Source organism: Eschrichtius robustus, chromosome 11, assembly GCF_028021215.1.
Source record: "Eschrichtius robustus isolate mEscRob2 chromosome 11, mEscRob2.pri, whole genome shotgun sequence".
Lineage (NCBI taxonomy): Eukaryota > Metazoa > Chordata > Mammalia > Artiodactyla > Eschrichtiidae > Eschrichtius > Eschrichtius robustus.
Genome location: NC_090834.1, coordinates 62,287,593 through 62,306,951, shown reverse-complemented (window position 1 = coordinate 62,306,951; position 19,359 = coordinate 62,287,593). Strand labels below are relative to the sequence as shown.

At 37.1% G+C, this 19,359-nt stretch overlaps 1 protein-coding gene across 1 annotated transcript in view; it reads right to left on the bottom strand.

The window, feature by feature from the left end:
• FCHSD2 (FCH and double SH3 domains 2) overlaps window positions 1-19,359 on the bottom strand; it is a 316,582-nt gene that overhangs the window by 162,577 nt on the left and 134,646 nt on the right. Inside the window, exons 4-5 of the mRNA XM_068554544.1 lie at window positions 17,658-17,734; window positions 4,834-4,978 (exon numbers count right to left, since the gene is read on the bottom strand). Of these exons, the coding sequence (XP_068410645.1) occupies window positions 4,834-4,978; window positions 17,658-17,734 (222 nt within the window). The remainder of the gene's footprint in view (window positions 1-4,833; window positions 4,979-17,657; window positions 17,735-19,359) is intronic.

Genomic DNA, 19,359 nt, shown 5'->3' with positions numbered 1-19,359 from the left:
ACTAAACCAGTAGACCCAAATAACCAAAAACAAACAAAGAAACAGTAAATGATAAAAAGAGATCTATAGTGATTCAGATAGTGGAATTATGAAACAGAGATTAGGAGTGACACATTTAAGAGGATAAAGAAAAAACATGGAGAACTGCACCAGAAACATGGACTCCATTTTTTAAAAATCAAATAAAAATTTCAGGACTGAAAAATATACTGAAATTCCAAAAGATAAGTTTTAAAAGCAAATTAAAAATAGCAGAACAGCATAGTAGAACTATATACAATAGGCAAGACACAAAAACAACCCAAGTGCCCATCAACAGACAATTGGGTTAAGAAGATGCGGCATGCACAGGGAACTTTATTCAATACTCTGTAATGACCTATATGGGAATAGAATCTAAAAAAGAGTGGTTATACGTGTATGTATAACGGACTCACTTTGCTGTACAGCAGAAACTAAGACAATATTGTAAATCAACTATATTCCAATAAAAAAATTTTTTAAAAAAGATGTGGTATACACATACACACACACGATGAAATATAATTTAGCCATAAAAAAGAATGAAATATTGCCATTTGCAGCAACATGGATGGACCTAGAGAATACCATCCTAAGTGAAGTAAGCCAGACAGAGAAAGACAAATATTGTATGATATCACTTATATGTGGAATCCAAAAAATAATACAACTAAATCTACATACAAAAAGAAACAGACTCACAGATACAGAAAGCAAACTTATGGTTACCAAAGAGAAAAGGGAGGGGAGAAGGGATAAATTAGGAGTATGGGATTAACAGATACAAACTACTATATATAAAATGGTTAAGTAACAAGGATTTACTGGATAGCATAGGGAACTATATTCAATATCTTGTAATAACTCATAATGGAAAATAACCTGAAAAATATATAAAACTGAATCACTTTGCTGTATACCTGAAACTAACAAAATATTATAAATCAACTCTACTTCAATCAATTAATCAATCAAAACAAATTAAAAGAAAAAAAAGAAACAGAACAGAGTGTTAATCAGCTGCAAGATATAGTGGAAAACATTCAGACTGAAGTGCAGAGAGAAAAAAGGGTATTAATACAGAAAATGCAGAAAAAGTACAAAAGACATGGACAGAGTCAAAAGGCCTAACAGCACAAAAGTCATAACGGGGAGGTAAATGGAATTATACTATTAAAACATATTTATATTGTTCATGAAGTGGTAAAATACTAATTCACATTAGACTTTAATGAGTTAATTTAGAGTAAAGTTTGGAGAGCAGTAAAAGTGCCAATTCATGGTAAATTATAGTAAGTCAGAAAGGCATACTGGACTCTCTAAGGTAATTACTATAAGAATAACAAGATTATAAAATTAAAAAGCTAATAGTGGAGGAAAATTGATAACAAAAGGTGTAACATTACTCAATGTTACTAATCACCAGGGAAATTGCAAATCAAAACCACAATGAGATATTATCTCACACCTGTTAGAATGGTTATTACCAGAAAAACAAATGACAACAAACATTGACAAGGTTGTAGGGAAACTGGAACTGTTGTGCATTGTTGGTGGGAATGCAAAATGGTGCAGCTGTTATGGAAAACAGTATGGCGGTTCCTCAAAAAATTAAAAAAGAACTACCATAGGATCCAGCAATCCTACTTCTAGGTATTTATCCAAAAGAAGTAAAATCAGGATCTCAAAGAGATATTAGCATTCCCATGTTCACTGCAGCACTATTCACAAAAGTCAAAATATGGAAACAACCAAAATGTGCATCAATGCATGAATGTATTAAAAAATGTGGTATATACATACAACGGAATATTATTCAGCCTTAAAAAAGAAGGAAATCCTATGCATGCATCCATGCAACAACATCGATGAACCTGGAGGACATTATGCTAGGTGAAATAAGTCAGTCACAAAACGACAAATATTGCATGATCCCACTTACATGAAATATCTAAAATAATCAAACTCATGGACGCAAAGAATAGAATTGTGGTTGTCAGGGATTGGAAAAAAAGGAAGGAGGGAGTTGTTAACCAACAGGTACAAAATTTCAGTTATACAAAATGAGCAAGTTCTAGAGATCATCTGTACAAAAATACTGTATTGTACACTTTAAAAATCTGTTAAGAGGGTAGATCTCATGTTAAGTGTTCTTATCACACTAAAATAAAAAAGAAGAAAATAAAAGATTATCCAAATATAGGCAAAAAAAAAAAAAAGCGTGGGGAGGCAGGGTTGGAGAAGTACAGGAAGAAAAATAGATGATTTCTGATCCTATGTGGAGTCAATTTGTTGTAAAGTTTGGGAAGTACAACTGGAGGAGCCAATAGTTGTGGCTATGTGTTGCTTTTCTTGCTCCATTGGGAACCTATCTCAATTTTCCTTTGGCGAATCATCTTTTCCCATTTTTAGTCCACGTAGTTTGCATGAAGACTGTAACCTCTATAACCCAAGATAAGTTGATGAGCCTTAACTCTGGTAGTTTTGTTAGAACTTTGGGGAAAGTGGAAAATGTGGGATTGCTAGCTTGCTAGCTTTGATATTTGTAAATCTGGCACTTTGGGGGGCACCACGTAGAGAGAGTTGCTAAAGAATGAAGCCACTGGGGAAAGCAGAACTAATGGATGGGAAGAAAGACTGAATTCTAATGTCATCATTTGAGGACCTGGATCCACCCCTGCCTGGATTCCATCCAAGCTGAAATGTTTAGTTATACATTCTCTTCTTGGCTTAAGCCAGTTTGAAGTAAGTTTCTGTCATTTGTAATTTCAGAGTCCTGACAGGTATGCTCAATATATACTTAGTGTTTAACAACTGCTTAAACAAACACCATTATTATCAGCTATAATATAAGTTAATTCACAGATATGAGGACTTGTCAAAGCTCACCAAACATTCTTAACATTCTTTGCCCAGGAATGTTAGTTAAATTCAGGTCAGAGAAGAGCACAAATGGTTTTAACTCTTTCAAAATATTCTGATATTGGGACTTCCCTGGTGGTCCAGTGGTTAAGACTCCACCCTTCCAATGTAGGGGGTGTGGGTTTGATCCCTGGTTGGGGAACTAAAATCCCACATGTCACATGGTGCAACCAAAAAAAAAAAAAAATTCCTATACTGAGAAATGTAGAACTTCCAATAATTCAATTACATTTGGTGAATGCATTGGCTATTTGAAACATCGTATTTCCTCCCAGTTTGGAAGGAGTAGTATCAACTCGCTACCTCTGTCTCCCACCCTCTCTCTGCAGGCACTGATGGACACACACACACAAACACACACACACACACACACACACACACACACATATACACACAATGCTTTTTCTTCCATTAGAAAGCAATGTTTGGTCAGTGGTCACGTAGTTTATTCGCTAGGTTTGTTTTGAAAGAGATAATTTTGAGCAAAGATAAAACCGAGGCATTCTTATACAAATATGTTAAAACCCACTGATATTACGTGAGTGCTTGAAAGAGATACATTTAACATATTGATTTCATGCTACTAAAATCATGTTTGGCAAACAAGGAAGATTAGTTTTTTTTGTTTTTGTTTGTAAAAAAGTAGTGACAATCCAAAGGACAATTAGAATCAAAACAATGGATGGCTTGCGAAATGTTATTTCCTTAAATAATCACTTTAATATTTTCTAAAGTATTAATACTTCCATAAGAAAAATTTAATTGCTTATTAGGCATCACGATAATCTCTAATTTTGTAAAACTGTGTCCTTTCCTAAAAGGACACAATTCAATCACCTACTTTCAATAGCAAGCTTTTCATAAAAATCACATTTAATAATGATTTTTTCTATGAATTTTAAAATCCTGTACAAAGAAACATATCTATTTAAAAACTTTTATGTAACCTATATAGCTAAACTTCAGAGTAAACTATTTTTAGTAATAAGTTTGCTATATATGGTCAAGATATGGTAACAGGGAAGAGCCAATTTTGACTCCATGTTGGATCTGTTTCTTTGAATTTAACCGTTGCTTTTCGTTGCTTTTGTTATTATAATCATACATAATGGCCTGCCTCAGGGAACCCTGCCTCTCTGCCTGAAAGTTAAACTAAAGTGCCTTTGTTCAGCTCACAAGGAGACTATCTGACCGGGCCCACCTGTGAATGGCTTCAGAAAAGAAGAAATTAACCCATCCCCTCCCCAATGCTGGCCAAGCCAGGCAAAACTAACAGCCTTTTTACTTTACTTCCTCACTTCTTCCCCCTCTCTGTTCTATAAAAGTGGTATCCAGACCCTGGTAAGATGGTTATTTTGAGACATTAGTCTGCCATCTTCTCAGTCTGCTGGCTTTCCGAATGAAGTCGCCATTCCTTGACTTAACACCTCGCCTCCCGATTTACTGGCCTGTAAATGTGTGTAGCCAGCAAAGGGAGCTTAGACTCAGTAACAATGTGTCAACTTCCTTTAAATTATTATGCAAAATGGGTCAAGTTGAAACTGAGACCAATTTTCTCAAGACTTAGTGGGATTAATAACATTGTAACTATTTTAATATACACCAAACTAAGTGAATCTATTTACTTAAGCTGAAAAGTATTTGTAAGAGGTGTTTACTGAGCTTTCAGAATGTCCACAGATTCAAATTACACTCACCGTTGTCAGTTAATAAAATACAGTAGTTAGAAGGAACATGTTGAAATCAGAAAATCCATGTTAAAATCAGAAACATTTGGACCATATAGAAAAACTCAAAGTGTACAATGCAATTTAACATAATCTTGCAGATTATAAATGTAGCAGTGAGATATTAAAATGCATACAAGAAAAGAACAAATAGAAACGATACCCTTTTTAGTTGCTGTTCTTTTAGGCTTTTCACTGTCCTTGCAGGCTCAGAAATGAAGTTTTTATAGTTTTCACATATATTGATCCGAGACTGGGCTACCTGCATTGTTCCCTCGAGAAAAGATTTCCAAACAGGATACATGCTCCTAAATTCAAAGAGGGACAGAAAAGTATTAGGCAGAGGAAAGGAAGAATAAGTTGCCTAACCTTTTGCTCACTGGCTAGCACTGACAAACAAAATGAATGTTTTCTTTATAGTTTAAAGTGTATTTATATTGGTTCATAGGTAGTAGCATTTTTAGCATATATAACAAGTAGAAACTTGGAATACACTCTATTCCTCTATAGCTTGACAATGGGCTTTTTTTAAAAAAATTATTTATTTATTTATTTTATGGCTGTGTTGGGTCTTCGTTTCTGTGCTAGGGCCTCCTCCAGTTGTGGCAAGTGGGGGCCACTCCTCATCGCGGTGCACGGGCCTCCCATTATCGCGGCCTCCCTTGCTGCGGAGCACAGCCTCCAGACGCGCAGGCTCAGCAGTTGTGGCTCACGGGCCCAGTCGCTCCACGTCATGTGGGATCTTCCCAGACCAGGGCCCGAACCCGTGTCCCCTGCATTGGCAGGCAGACTCCCAACCACTGCGCCACCAGGGAAGCCCCGACAATGGGCTATTTTGATTCATTAGCTATTCTTGATACTGAAGTAAAGTGATACAAGGATTACAATTCTAGACAAAGCTAACACTATAAAAATTAGTGAATAATTCAGACTTTCCAGGCCTTTCACTGTTTCAGGAGTGTCATTATGAATATCAAGTTTCATTATTTCATTATGCTATTTTCCTGATTTTACAGATGAGGTAACTGAGGCTCAGATAGATTTAGAGTAGCGGTCCCCAACCTTTTTGGCACCAGGGACTGGTTTCATGGAAGACAATTTTTCCACAGATGGGGGGCGGGAGGGGGGAATATGGTTTAGACGGTAATGCGAGCAATGGTTCAGGTGGTAATGTGACCGATGCGGAACAGCAGATGAAGCTCTGCTAGCTCGCCCGCCCGCCGCTCACCTCCTGCTGTGCGGCCCAGTGATGGGTTGGGGGGACCGCTGATTTAGAGGATCACTCTAGATCACAATAGAGTGTGGCAGTACTGAGATATAGACGAATACCTCTAAAGTACATTTTCTTTCAACTTACATAAACTGACGTGGCTGGAAAAAAAATCATGAACAACTGTTTATGTTCTTGAGAAGTCTATTTGTTAGAGAAAAGAAGTCTATGGTATCATTGCTCTACATCTGTTTCTCTGTTGTAATAATGCTTAGCCAGCATCACGTTGCGGCCTGGAGTCATTCCAAGCAAGTCCCATCACCTTTGCTTGATAAATGTGCTCTCAGAAATCTTTTGGTAAAGTCAAAGAATTATTCATCCTTTGCTTTCTGTGGCCAACTTCCTTTTCAAACCTTCTCTTCTGCTTTGCTAAATGCCTTAGTCAGTCCCAATATGCTCCTAAACTAGTTACAAACATATTTTATAACTTACCATAACAATGAATGGTACCTTGTTAAAAAGAGATACTTGCACTGATAGATTATAATATCCATCTCCTAAGATTTCCCTTCTTGTGTCACGTGGATTTCCTACTATAGCAATGTATGGGACCATGTGCTACATAAAATGCTAGCTGTGGGTCAATGGATGACAGTGTGAAAACAAGAAAAAGAAAATTTGCCTGGGTCTCCATCCTACTTGGAACTAAAAAAACCTTGAAGCTGTACTTCTCAACCAAGGGAATAAACAGTTTGTGTAATGGATTAGTAGTTTGAAATACACCAAATACATCAGTTTCGATGGAAATATTCACTTATTTAAGCAGAGGTATGTTACTTTCCCTTTGGAAAAAAGAGTCAGTGTGTTGTGCCAGCAAAAACTGTCAGCATAAAAGCAACGATGGGCTTAAGAAGAGCAAAATGAATACAAGATAATAAATGTTAACCAAACCTATTGTGGTAATCATTTCATCAATATATGTAAATCAAACCATATAGTTGTACACCTCAAACTTATACAGTGATGTATGTCAATTATTTTTCAATAAAACTGGAAAAAAAACCCAGCAAAATTAATGTCCTCCATGGCCTTCCTGCATGACTACCAATGGAATCTAGAATGTAAACTCACCACAGAACCTCCTAAGCAGTCCAGATAATTGATTTTCTCAGAGAATGAACCAAGAGAAAAATTCAGTACTATGTTTTGCAATTATTAAATTATACTTAAAATACATTTTTAAATCATAATGAAAATGAGCAAGGACAATTATGAACTGTAATCCGAAGGAAGGAAGGAATAAAGGAAAGAAGGAAGGACAGAGGAGGGGAATAAGGAGGAAACTATGCTCGCCCCTTAGGTAGCACCCTCTTCCTTTTACCTCTTCATCTAGTTGACTGCTGCTCATCCTTGAAATCTCAACTTAAATGTAACTTCCTCAGGGAAGTCTTGGGATCACCACCAAGCCAATGCACAGACTCAATCAAGTCCCTCCCTGTTATTTGTTCACATGGTTCTAGCACTATTCCTTCAATTACAAATATTTTTATGTTAATTGTTAATGTTTGTCCCTCTCACTATAGTAAAAATTTCATGAAGGGTACATGTCTTTCTCACAATTGTATTGCTATTTCTAGGGCCTAGCACATGGCCTAACCATTAGAAAGGTTATAATCAGTATGTGTTGAATGAATGGATGAATGTATAAATCATGAGGACTGTACAATAAAAAGAAAAGTCCTTTCATTACAGAGTTTAAAAAGAGATCTTTAGAGACTAGCAGACAAATAAATAGCAGGCAAACATATTCACAACAATGACACACCATGAAACTCACGAAATTCGGTTACCAGTCAGTCAGAAGACCTGGGTTCAAGTTCTAGTTTAACCAATATAATCGTATGTAGCACATCTCACTATACTTTCAGTTCCTCAACTGGCAAATGGAAAAATAACAAAAATACCAGCACCATGCACCTCACAGGGCTATTTTAACAATTAAATGAAAATGATGTGAAAATTCTTGCCACACAGATTCTTTTAAATGAATAAATAGTAATAGTCACAGAATTGTAGAAGAAATAGAAGTACTTCTTGTTAACACAATAGTGGTAGTTCCAATGGCAGTGGTGTTTTTCATTCCAATTGGGAAAAAATAATAATGGGTTATAGAGTGATTTTCTAAAAATTTTATTACTAGGCTTCATATATATAATTTTGAAACATAAGGAAATGTATCAAGCATTTATGGTATTTTGTTATTCTGCTCAGGTCAGGAAATGAGGCTCAAAATTATATAAGAAGGGAAGAAAATTCTTTTAAGAACCTATCTCATTCTAGGCACTATGTCATGTATTTTACATCTGTCATATCATTTAATCTTCATGACAACTTTGTAAAGTAGGCATTATTCCCATTTTGCAGAGGAGAAAAAGTAAGGCTTGGAGAGGTTGTGAAATTTTTCTACAGCTATTCACCAGGAAATAGTACTCTCATGGTCATAACCTAAACTTTGCCATTATCAATAACTACCCCTCTGCTCTAATACCAATTTAATCATCTAATCTCTGACCAACACCTCTTGTTTCCACTCACTCCCTTTAGGATTCTCACTTCAACAATTACTCAACCCTATCAGAGCCCACAATCCATTTCATCCTACCTCCTTTCCACTGTCTTTCACTCCTTCTCATAATCTCCCTTTACAGCTCCTTACCCAGCCTAGATTTCATGGTCCACCATTATGATCACCCTCTAACGTACACCCTAGCTGCGCACGGGCTTTCTCTAGTTGTGGCGAGCAGGGGCTACTCTTTGTTGCGGTGCACAGGCTTCTCCTTGCGGTGGCTTCTCTCGTTGCGGAGCTCAGACTCTAGGCACGCGGGCTTCAGTAGTTGTGGCACGCGGGCTTCAGTAGTTGCGGCATATGGGCTCAGTAGTTGTGGCACATGGGCCCTAGAGCGCAGGCTCAGTAGTTGTGGCACACAGGCTTAGTTGTTCCATGGCATGTGGAATCTTCCCGGACCAGGGATCAAACCTGTGTTCCCTGCCTTCGCAGGCGGATTCCCATCCACTGCGTCACCAGGGAAGTCCTCTTTCGGTCATTATAATCTACAAATTCCAAACTTGGTTAAATCCTTGGTAAAATTCTGTTTACACCATACCAATGTCTGTGCAACAGAACATTGCTGGAGTAAACAATAATCCTGCTGCCTAGTCTCACTTTCAACTGATGTCAAATAATCCCTTAGTGCCCCCCAGCAATCCTACTATATTCCCCTAATCCACTTATTTGCTCACTCTTCTAGATAATTATTTCCCACCTTTCCCTCTCATCTCAAACCTCTAATATGACCACACTTTCAGCTGATAATGAAGTATGAAGACAATGTCCACATGCTCCCTCCACATCTACCTATCTCCCTGCTTTTGCACCCATACACTGTGTCATCCCTCTTTTTACTCCAATGAATTACCTGTGCTCCGAAGGCCAACCCTTCACATCTGTACTACACTATATAACCTCTAACTCAACAGCAATCCAGTAATTGTGCTTTCTCTTACAATATTAACTTTTCCCTCTCTACTGGATCATACTCATATAATGTCTCTCATCTTAAAAAAAAAAAAAAATCCCTCCATCAACCCTCCATTTCTCTCCAGCTACCACCCCAATGTCTGCTCCCTTTAACAGCAAAACTCCTCAAAAGAAATGTCTGAAATTACTGTTTCCACTTCTCCTCCTGGTCACTCTTGATTCAATTCAAATAAGGTTTTAACATCCACCATTCTGAAATTACTTGTCAAGGTCATCAAAGATCTCCCTGTGGCTAATACCAATAGTCAATTCAAGCTTTGGGTCTATTATTCAGTCTATCAGCAGTACTGACCTAGTTTATCCTTCTTGAAATGCTATCTTCACTTGGCTTCTAGGATAGCTCTCTCTCTTGGTCTAGTCTTATCTCACTAGCCACAATTTAGGCTCCTTTGTTAGTTCCTCTTCATCTCATTGCCCCGTAAATGCTAGAGTGTCCCCACAGTCAGCTTCTTCTCTTCACACTCACTCTTTAAATAAGCTCATGCAGTCTCATGGCTTTAAATACTGTCACTATGCTGACTATTCCTGAATTTTTAATTCAGACATCTTCCCTAACCCCTCAGTTGCCTATTTAACATATCCAACTTGGATATTTAGTAGGTATCTTAAAACTAACACGTTCAAAAACAAAATCTTGATTTCGTTAAAATCTGTTCTGTTAATCTATTCCATCTCATTGACAGCTACTCAAACCTCTAGTTGTTCAAGCCAAAACCCCTAGAATCATCATTGATTCCTCCTTTTTTTCTCATATTCCACATCTGATTCACCAAGAAATACTGTTCACTAGACTTTAAAAATATAATGGAATCTGATTACTGTCTATCTCTTCCACTGCTACTACCCTGGTTTCAGCCACCATTATCTCATGCCTGGATTACTATAATAGCCTAAATGACCTCTCTCTGATTTTGCTCTTGTCTCCCTAAAGTCTAGGCTCTACACAGTATATCCACTGCAGTGCCAACCACTTCTGGGTACTCTGTTTTCTTTTTACTATGCTTACTGTCCTTGTCACCAAGTGACAATGTTTAATTACTCATATGCTCATTGTCTTGTCTTCTTTCACTAGAATGAAGACTCCATGCAGCAGAAGCTTTGTTTTATTCACTCTTATATCCTCAGCACCTAGAACAGGGTCTGGCACAGCAGGCACTCATTCAATATATATTTACAGGAGGAAGGAGAGGAGGGAATGATGGAGACTAGATTCAAACCCAGATCTGTCTGGCTCCCAAACCTCTGCTCTTCTGCTGACATAAGATTGTTCTTGGTCCAGCATTACTATTAAAGAATTTTTAAAAAGAGTCTCTTCACTCTAATAAAGGTGTATACTAAGTTCTTTGTGTATGTCTTACACAATTTGTGCCTCATATCTCCTGTACCATTATTATTTTTTGTTAAAATGACTCATCTTTTAAACTAAAATATATGTATCTTACTACTTCATATTCCACTCTAATTGAAAAATAAAACTTGCCATAATAATTAAGTTTTAATTAGTAAAATTCAAAAATATTGATCCATATACAACCTAAAATCATGCTGTGAACTATTTCTCATATGACTATTACACTGGAAAACAGAGAAAACCTTATCAGGGAAAATTTTTATTAAGAAATAAACCAACAAATTTATTTTGACTGTAGTGGTGGTCACACGAATCTACATATGTGATAAAACACCACAGAACTTAGTATGTATACACCTACATACACACAAATAAGTACATGTAAAACTGGTGAATTCTAAATTAGATTGGTGGATTGTATCAATATCAATTTCCTGGTTGTGATGTTGTATTATAGTTACACAAGATATTACTACTGGGGGAACTGCGTGAAGAGTATAAGAACACTCTTTGTATTATTTCTTAAAACTGCACATGAATCTGTAATTTTTTTTTTAAGTGAAAACAAAAGTTTAACAAACAAAAATCACAGATCTACCCTTGGCCTGGAATACAGCACCACACATCAAGAAGACTCTAGAAAATGTGACAAGTTGAATTCATAATCTAAGATTAACTTACATAGTGACTGATAACAGGAGAAAGTATGGTGTTTAATAAATAAGTGTTCATGTATTGCTGTTTTTGGTAGTAGGAAGGGAGACTATCCTCAGCCTAGGTAACAGAAGTAAAGGCAGGGAGAATGACTGATACTCAGTCCAGCTGAGGTGTGATAAGAACTGCAGTACAACTGCAGCTTAAGGTGCCCAAGGGTTGGGGAACCAAGCATGAAAGAAGGAGAAATGGCCAGAAAGGAGGAAAGAAAGGTAATTTGGGGTCAGGATTCTTCCTGGCTTTTGATATCATAAAAAAAAATTTTTTTTTTTAATTTCATACTATTAGCAAGGAGAAACAATAGAAGATTTTCAAGTAGGTGGTGAAAGTAGGCCTATTTTACAAAGACATACAGACGTACAGGTTGGTGGTACTGTGGCAATGAAATCGTGAAGGGGAGAGATCACAGACAGAGAAGCAGCTACTTAACATTCCTAAGAGAAGATGAGGTCTGAAAAGAAGTCACAGTTGGAGGCAGCTGACTTGTTGGTTCCCAAGCTGAAGAGTTAATGAAAACACAGATCATTACTAGTTTATAGGCAATACTTAAAGATAGAAATATAGATAAGATTACTTAAAACAGTCACAAGAGAGCTGAGGGAACTCCAAGAAATATTTACATAGAAAGGACTTGCTATGGTCTGAATGTTTGTGCTCCCCTGAAATGCATATGTGGAAATCCTAATCCCCAAAGGTGATGATGGTATTAGGAGGTGAGGCTTTGCAGAGGTGAAGGCAGAATAGTGCCCTTATAAAAGAGACCCCACAGAGCTCCCAAACCCCTTCTACCAAGTAAGGGCACAGCTAAAAGTTGTAAAGTCTGCAACTCAGAAGAGGGACTTCACCAGAACCTGACCATGCCGGCATCTTTGTCTTGGACTTCAGTCTCAAGAACTGTGAGAAATAAATTTCTCTTACTTATAAGCCACCCAGTCTGTGGTATTTTGTTATAGCAGCCTGAACAAACTAAGACAGGACTGAAAAACCTGTCCTCAAAGATTTAAAGAAACAAACAAAAGAGGTCTAAGAGAAAGTAGTATTACAGAAGTCTAGTTTCCAGGCAAATGGGGGTGGGTTTAATGGCATTAAATGGTGCATGTATCATCAGACTGGCAAAAATTTTCAAAGATTGACCATGTGCCCTGTTGGTAAAAAATAAAAAGAAATGGGTAATTTCAAATCAAATTTGAAGACATGTAAAATATACTAAGACAGAGTTTATGAAGGTTAATTTATAGTTTCACATTTTAAATGTATAAACCCTTTGACCCAGCATGTTCCCCTCTAAGAATTAACCCTATAGATATACTTTCACAATGCACAAAGATATAACTATGTGCATACATGAGTTATCCACTGCAGCACTATTTGCAATAGTAATTAACTAACTACCAACAGAGAAGTGGATAACAAAACTATGATTTACCCACACTATGGCACTAACATAGCCATTAAAAAGAAGAGGGGACCTGAATAAACCGACTTGAAGGGACATCTAAAATAGACTCCTTAGAAAAGGGAACCCATATACACTGTTGGTGGGAATGTAAACTGGGCAGTCATTACGGAAAACAGTATGGAGGTTCCTTAAAAAACTAAAAATAGAGTTACTATATGATCCAGCAATCCCACTCCTGGGCATATATCTGGAAAAGATGAAAACTCTAATTCAAAAAGATACATGCACTCCAATGTTTGCAGTGGTACTATTTATAATAGCCAAGACATGGAAGCAACCTAAGTGTCTATCAACAGATAAGTGGATAAAGGAAGATGTGATTGATACACACACACACACACACACACACACACACACACACAATGGAATGTTACTCAGCCATTAAAAAGAATGAAATATTGCCATTTGCAGCAACAAGGATGGACCTAGAGATTATCATACAGAGTGAAGTAAGCCAGACAGAGAAAGACAAATACTATATGATATCACTTATATGTGGAATCTAAAAAATAATACAAATGAACTTATTTACAAAACAGAAACAGACTCACAGACAGAGGAAACAGACTTCTGGTTACCGAAGTGGAAAGAGGAGGGGGAGGGATAAATTAAGAGTATGGGATTAACAGATACATACCACTATATATAAAATAGATAAACAATAAGGATTTACTGTATAGCACAGGGAACTACATTCAATATCTAGTAATAACCTATAATGGAAAAGAATCAGAAAAAAAATATATGTATGTGTAACTGAAGAATCACTTTGCTGTACACCTGAAACTTAACATAACATTGTAAATCAACCATATTTAAATAAAAATAAATAAATAAAAAATAAAGTAAAATAGGGCTTCCCTGGTGGCGCAGTGGTTGAGAATCTGCCTGCCAATGCAGGGGACATGGGTTCGAGCCCTGGTCTGGGAAGATCCCACATGCCGCAGAGCAACTGGGCCCGTGAGCCACAATTACTGAGCCTGCGCGTCTGGAGCCTGTGCTCCGCAACAAGAGAGGCCGCGATGGTGAGAGGCCCGCGCACCGCGATGAAGAGTGGCCCCCGCTTGCCACAGCTAGAGAAAGCCCTCACACAGAAACGAAGACCCAACACAGCCATAAATAAAAAAAATAAAAATAATAAAAATAAAAAAATAAAAAAATAAAAAATAAAGTAAAATAGACTCCTTAGGTATGTGTATGGAAGGTGTATGTGTGGAGGGAATTACAAAAGCATATGTATATAATAATTCTAGTTCTGTTAAAAGCAGCACAACTGTTTATGTTCATGTATGCACTGCACAGGAAAAATATGGAAGAAAAGACCACATACTTCTAACAGCAATTACTCTAGTAGAAATGTGAATGGAAGATGCTTGGCAAAGAGGATGAGGTACACTTTATACTCTGTTACACATGCAACAAACATGCATTATTTGGGTAAGAATTTTTAAATTAACAATACAAATATAAACAAAAAAAGTTAAAGGGAAATTTTAATTGACTAGAGCTGAAATAAACTCCTAATAAACAGACAAACAAAAAATGGCAACTGCCATTCTCACCCTCAATCCTGATCTATTGTCTTTTTTCACTATGGCACCACCATCCTCTCAGTTGCCTAAGTTAAAAAACCTGGGAGTCATTCTACAATCCTTCCTCTCCCTCCTTCTACTTCGTCCTTCAGTCAGTAAATATTTATCAAATGCTTTCTATGTTCCAAGAGCTATTTTAGATACTGAGAAAACTACTTCATAGTTTGACAGTTACAGAAAACTGTTTGTAGTCTGTCTCAGAACAAATTTGACAAACACAAAAAACAAAACTGCCAAATCAATAGCAAGTCCTCTAACTTCAGTTTTCTAAATATCTCTGAAATCTGCCCCACAACCTAATTTCTACTATAATTTTCATGGTTCATATAAGAAACGATGAGGGATTAAATTCCTGCAATTCTATTCTTTCTGAATTCTTCCTCATATCCCTTTAGTCCACCTTCATACAGTTACTGAAGTATGTTGAACTTGTCATTCCTCTTATGGAAATTCTTTGATGCTTCTGTTATCTTCTGAATAAAAAAGAAACTCTGTGATATGCAAAGTCCTTCATGATTCCTATCTAGGTATCCTCCAGGTCCACCACTCCTCTTACCCTCCAACCCATACACACTTCATTGCTACCTAACATTCATATTTTCTCATGCCTCCCTGCATATAAGGTGTTACTTCTGCTTAGAATTCCTTCTGCCCAACGCTGATGAACTCCTGCACATCCTTTAAGACTCAGCTCTAGAAGCCTAGGTTTTCCTCTACAGTCCCAATGCACCTCTACTACTACCCAATATCGCAACTATTTATAGTGGCTATCACCTTTAAGCTCCTTAACAACAGGAACCATACCTTCTACTCTCTTCAATCCTGAAGCCTACTTTAACAACTAGCATGTAAGTAGATATTTCACATCTATCTCATAAATAAAGAATGAATGAGGGACTTCCCTAATGGCGCAGTAGTTAAGAATCCGCCTGCCAATGCAGGGGACAGGGGTTCGACCCTGGGAAGATCCCACACGACGCGGAGCAACTAAGCCCGTGTACCACAACTACTGAGCCTGCGCTCTAGAGCCCATGAGCCACAACTACTGAGCCCGCATGCCACAACTACTGAAGCCCATGTGCCTAGAGCCCGTGCTCCACAACAAGAGAAGCCACCGCAGTGAGAAGACCACACACCACAACGAAGAGTAGCCCCCACTCACCGCAACTAGAGAAAGCCTGTGCGCAGCAACAAGGACCCAATGCAGCCAAAATTAAATAAATAAATTAATTAAAAAAGAAAGAATGAATGAATAAATGACTGAGTGTTTTTTTATTTTTGGCTGTGTTAGGTCTTTGTTTCTGTGCGAGGGCTTTCTCTAGTTGCAGCAAGCGGGGGCCACTCTTCATCGCGGTGCGCGGGCCTCTCACTATCACGGCCTCTCTTGTTGCGGAGCACAGGCTCCAGACGCGCAGGCTCAGTAGTTGTGGCTCACGGGCCTAGTTGCTCTGCGGCATGTGGGATCTTCCCAGACCAGGGCTCGAACCCGTGTCCCCTGCATTGACAGGCAGACTCTCAACCACTGTGCCACCAGGGAAGCCCTGACTGAGGGTTTAAACAGCTGTGTGACCTTGAGTAAAGCATACAACCCGAGACTTAGTTTCCTCTTATATAAAAAGGGGATAATCATATGTACCTCACAGGTTTGATTATCACGTTTTGATAATCACGGGAGATAAAGTTCCTAGCATAGTATCTGGTATACAGTAAATATTTAGTAAAAGTTGGCTTAACATACTTTTAAAAATTAGGTTGCATAAGCTAGCCTGGGAGCAGACCTTGTCCTTATTTCTTTGGTAACCTGCATCCTGAATTTCAAACAAACTTGGAATAGAACCTATCTGTAAGTTGGAGTCCTTCTTTACTCTCTAGCAACCAATCTCTTCCTTGGTCAGGCTTTCCTCATGCCAGCAATACTGAACATATCATTCTCACTTTCACCTCAAGGTTTTGCTCTGCCTGTCTCTTTCACCTAGGGTTTCATCTCCTCTCTTTTCCCCCCTTAGCTGAACTTTGTAGATACTGAAAAGTCCACAAGAAAATTCCTATATTTATTTCCTGTTTTGCTTTATCATTCCATATTGCAACTACAGATGTATTATTTATAGCTATCATGCCACCTTCCAAGTTATCAGTCTTGCAACTGTGAAGAACTATTAAGGTTTCTTGTGTATCCTGCAGTTTTCCATCTCCATTAAGAAATTACCTGATGATCCAGCAACTTGATTTCATATTCAGATTCCAAACCACACACTTCAATACTGAGTTCTTAATTACCCTGGATTCTCTGCTATTGTTTCATGAGTAATAATTAGTCTTAACTTCAACCAGACTGCAAGCTCTGAAATCCTGTCTTTGACTTCTGGTTCCCTCAATACTAAGGACAGTCTTGAGCACAAAAGCTAATAAATACTTCCAAATTAACTGCAAAAAAGACACCAAATTCTAAACAAAATTATAAATACTTTAAAGACGTCTGTATGAAGACACAATTTATATTCCATTGTTGTCTACCTTCTTTAAAATTCGTATGTGGGATATTGACTAATCAATTTCTAGATACCTTGTGGGTGTGTCTGTATACCATATATATATATACATATATATATATAAAATATATGTAACTTAGAAACTCTTTTTTCCCTAGGCTCACAGAATCCTATATTTCCAAATGTAGGATTTGTTTCAGAAGTAAAGAATCAATGATCATGATAGAAATTACAATCTTGTTTCATTATTGTTGTGATAATGTGTTTCATCTATAGGTCACTGAGAAAACAATTTGTGTTCCATTGTCATCTGTCTGCTTTAAATTCCCTATGTGGGTATCAATTAAACAAAATGTAATCTTGGCTTAAGACATATGAAAATGATCTATTTCATATACATTATATATGTTGTAGAACATTAACATTGCTTGATAATTTTGACATTATATCTAAAAACACAGCAGAGGAAAGAAGCAATTTTTTTAAAAACTGGAGTCTATGTTGTATATATGTGACATGGCTCTGTGTGAAACCAGTTTTAAAGAAAATGGGCAAGAGCTACTTATTAAGTTACCTGTAATCATTCCGATCATCAGCTTTTATTCCAGGCCAATCTCTCTTCAGATATTGACTAGCCAACTTCTGGATACCCTGTTAAAAAAATACATATACAATATAATAAAATATAAATTATAAAATAAGTATTGTGCTATAAAGGAAGCTCTTTTCCTTAAAATACATTACTTAGCAAATCCCATCTTTCCATATATAAATTTAATTCAGAAGTAAAGAACCAATGATAAATGGTAGAACACCATAACTTGTTTCATTATTTTCAAAGTCTTCTCTTGTCCTCATTTTTAGGAAAAAGGTGAGTATAAAGATGAGAAAATTGAAACTTAATTGAAATGCTTCCCACTTCACCAAACTATGTGACCAGCCATAAAAACAAACTACCCCGGTATATCACAGGAACACAGCTGTCCACCTCCACAGAGCTCTGATTACTCAGCTTGACATCTCAATTTTCCATCATTCCTCTGCTGCGGCATATACTGCATTTCTGAATCCCAGCAGTCAAACTCATATACCAGGAAAGACTACAACACATTCAATTTGGAGCAGACAGATAAACACTGGCTTGTAAAATTAATGGACAAACCTTGGTGCTATTCCATACTAGTAATTTTCAAGACAGACTTTAAGAGTTGTTTTCTTTTTAAATGATACCATGGCACAAATCACTTAAAATGAAAAAATTAGTTTCACAAAGAAATACTCACTTATTGTTATCCATACAAACATGTACCTGGACAAAACAGAGTATCCATAATAGGTACAGGATTTTATTGGCAAGAAAGGTTAAACTACTCACTCTGAATATAGAGCATACTACTTTTAGAAGGAAACATATGTGGTTCCCTAACACTGTAACAGGGTCCAATGTAATGGATCAGAAATCATTAACTTTGGGATATTCATCTCTATACATGCGACTTTAAAAAGAACAAATAAAACGCTGAGATGAAGAACAATCACATTAATTGACTGCCTACTTTAAGCAGAAGCTGCCCAAGTAAAATCAGTGGTGCATTCTATACATGGTACCTTTCTACTAAGGTCTGCTGCCAAATCAATTTGGCTTAATTAAATCCATCGTTGAATGTTTCTGTTTACCATTATTTCAATGAGCCCAAAGGGTAGCAGGAACTATAGAGAAGCTCCTTTGAATCTTGAGTTCCTTTTGAATTTGGCAACAGTTTGGTTTCACTATTTTCAGGTCCTATGTATTCTGAAAACTCATAAATGACTCCATATCCACAATACTTCCACTTACATACCTTGCACTTTGGGGAATACAATTACTAAGTCTTCCCTGAATACGTACAGAATTTTTTTTCACTTCTGTACCTTGTTCACACCGTTCTTTATTTGTATGAAATCTCTTCCTACTACTCCCATTCCTACCAGCTGAGTTCTTGCTGCCCCTCCTTTAAACTGATTTTTAAATTTCCGAACACAAAATATTCAAAAGTATATAAAGAAAAATGTGGAAAGTTTAAATGCCTAAGTGTTTGGTTTCATTTCATTAAAAGAGAATAGTTTATCATTCTTTCTGCATTTATTAGCTTGAATTCTTTTTTAAAGATCTATCCCTCCTGGACTGTTCGGGTATGCTGAGGTACAGTTCTTAGAGGAAAGGCAAGATAAATACTTGACTGTCCAGTTTTGGTCCAAAAGTGAACAATGAATTTTTAAAGTAACATTATGAACTC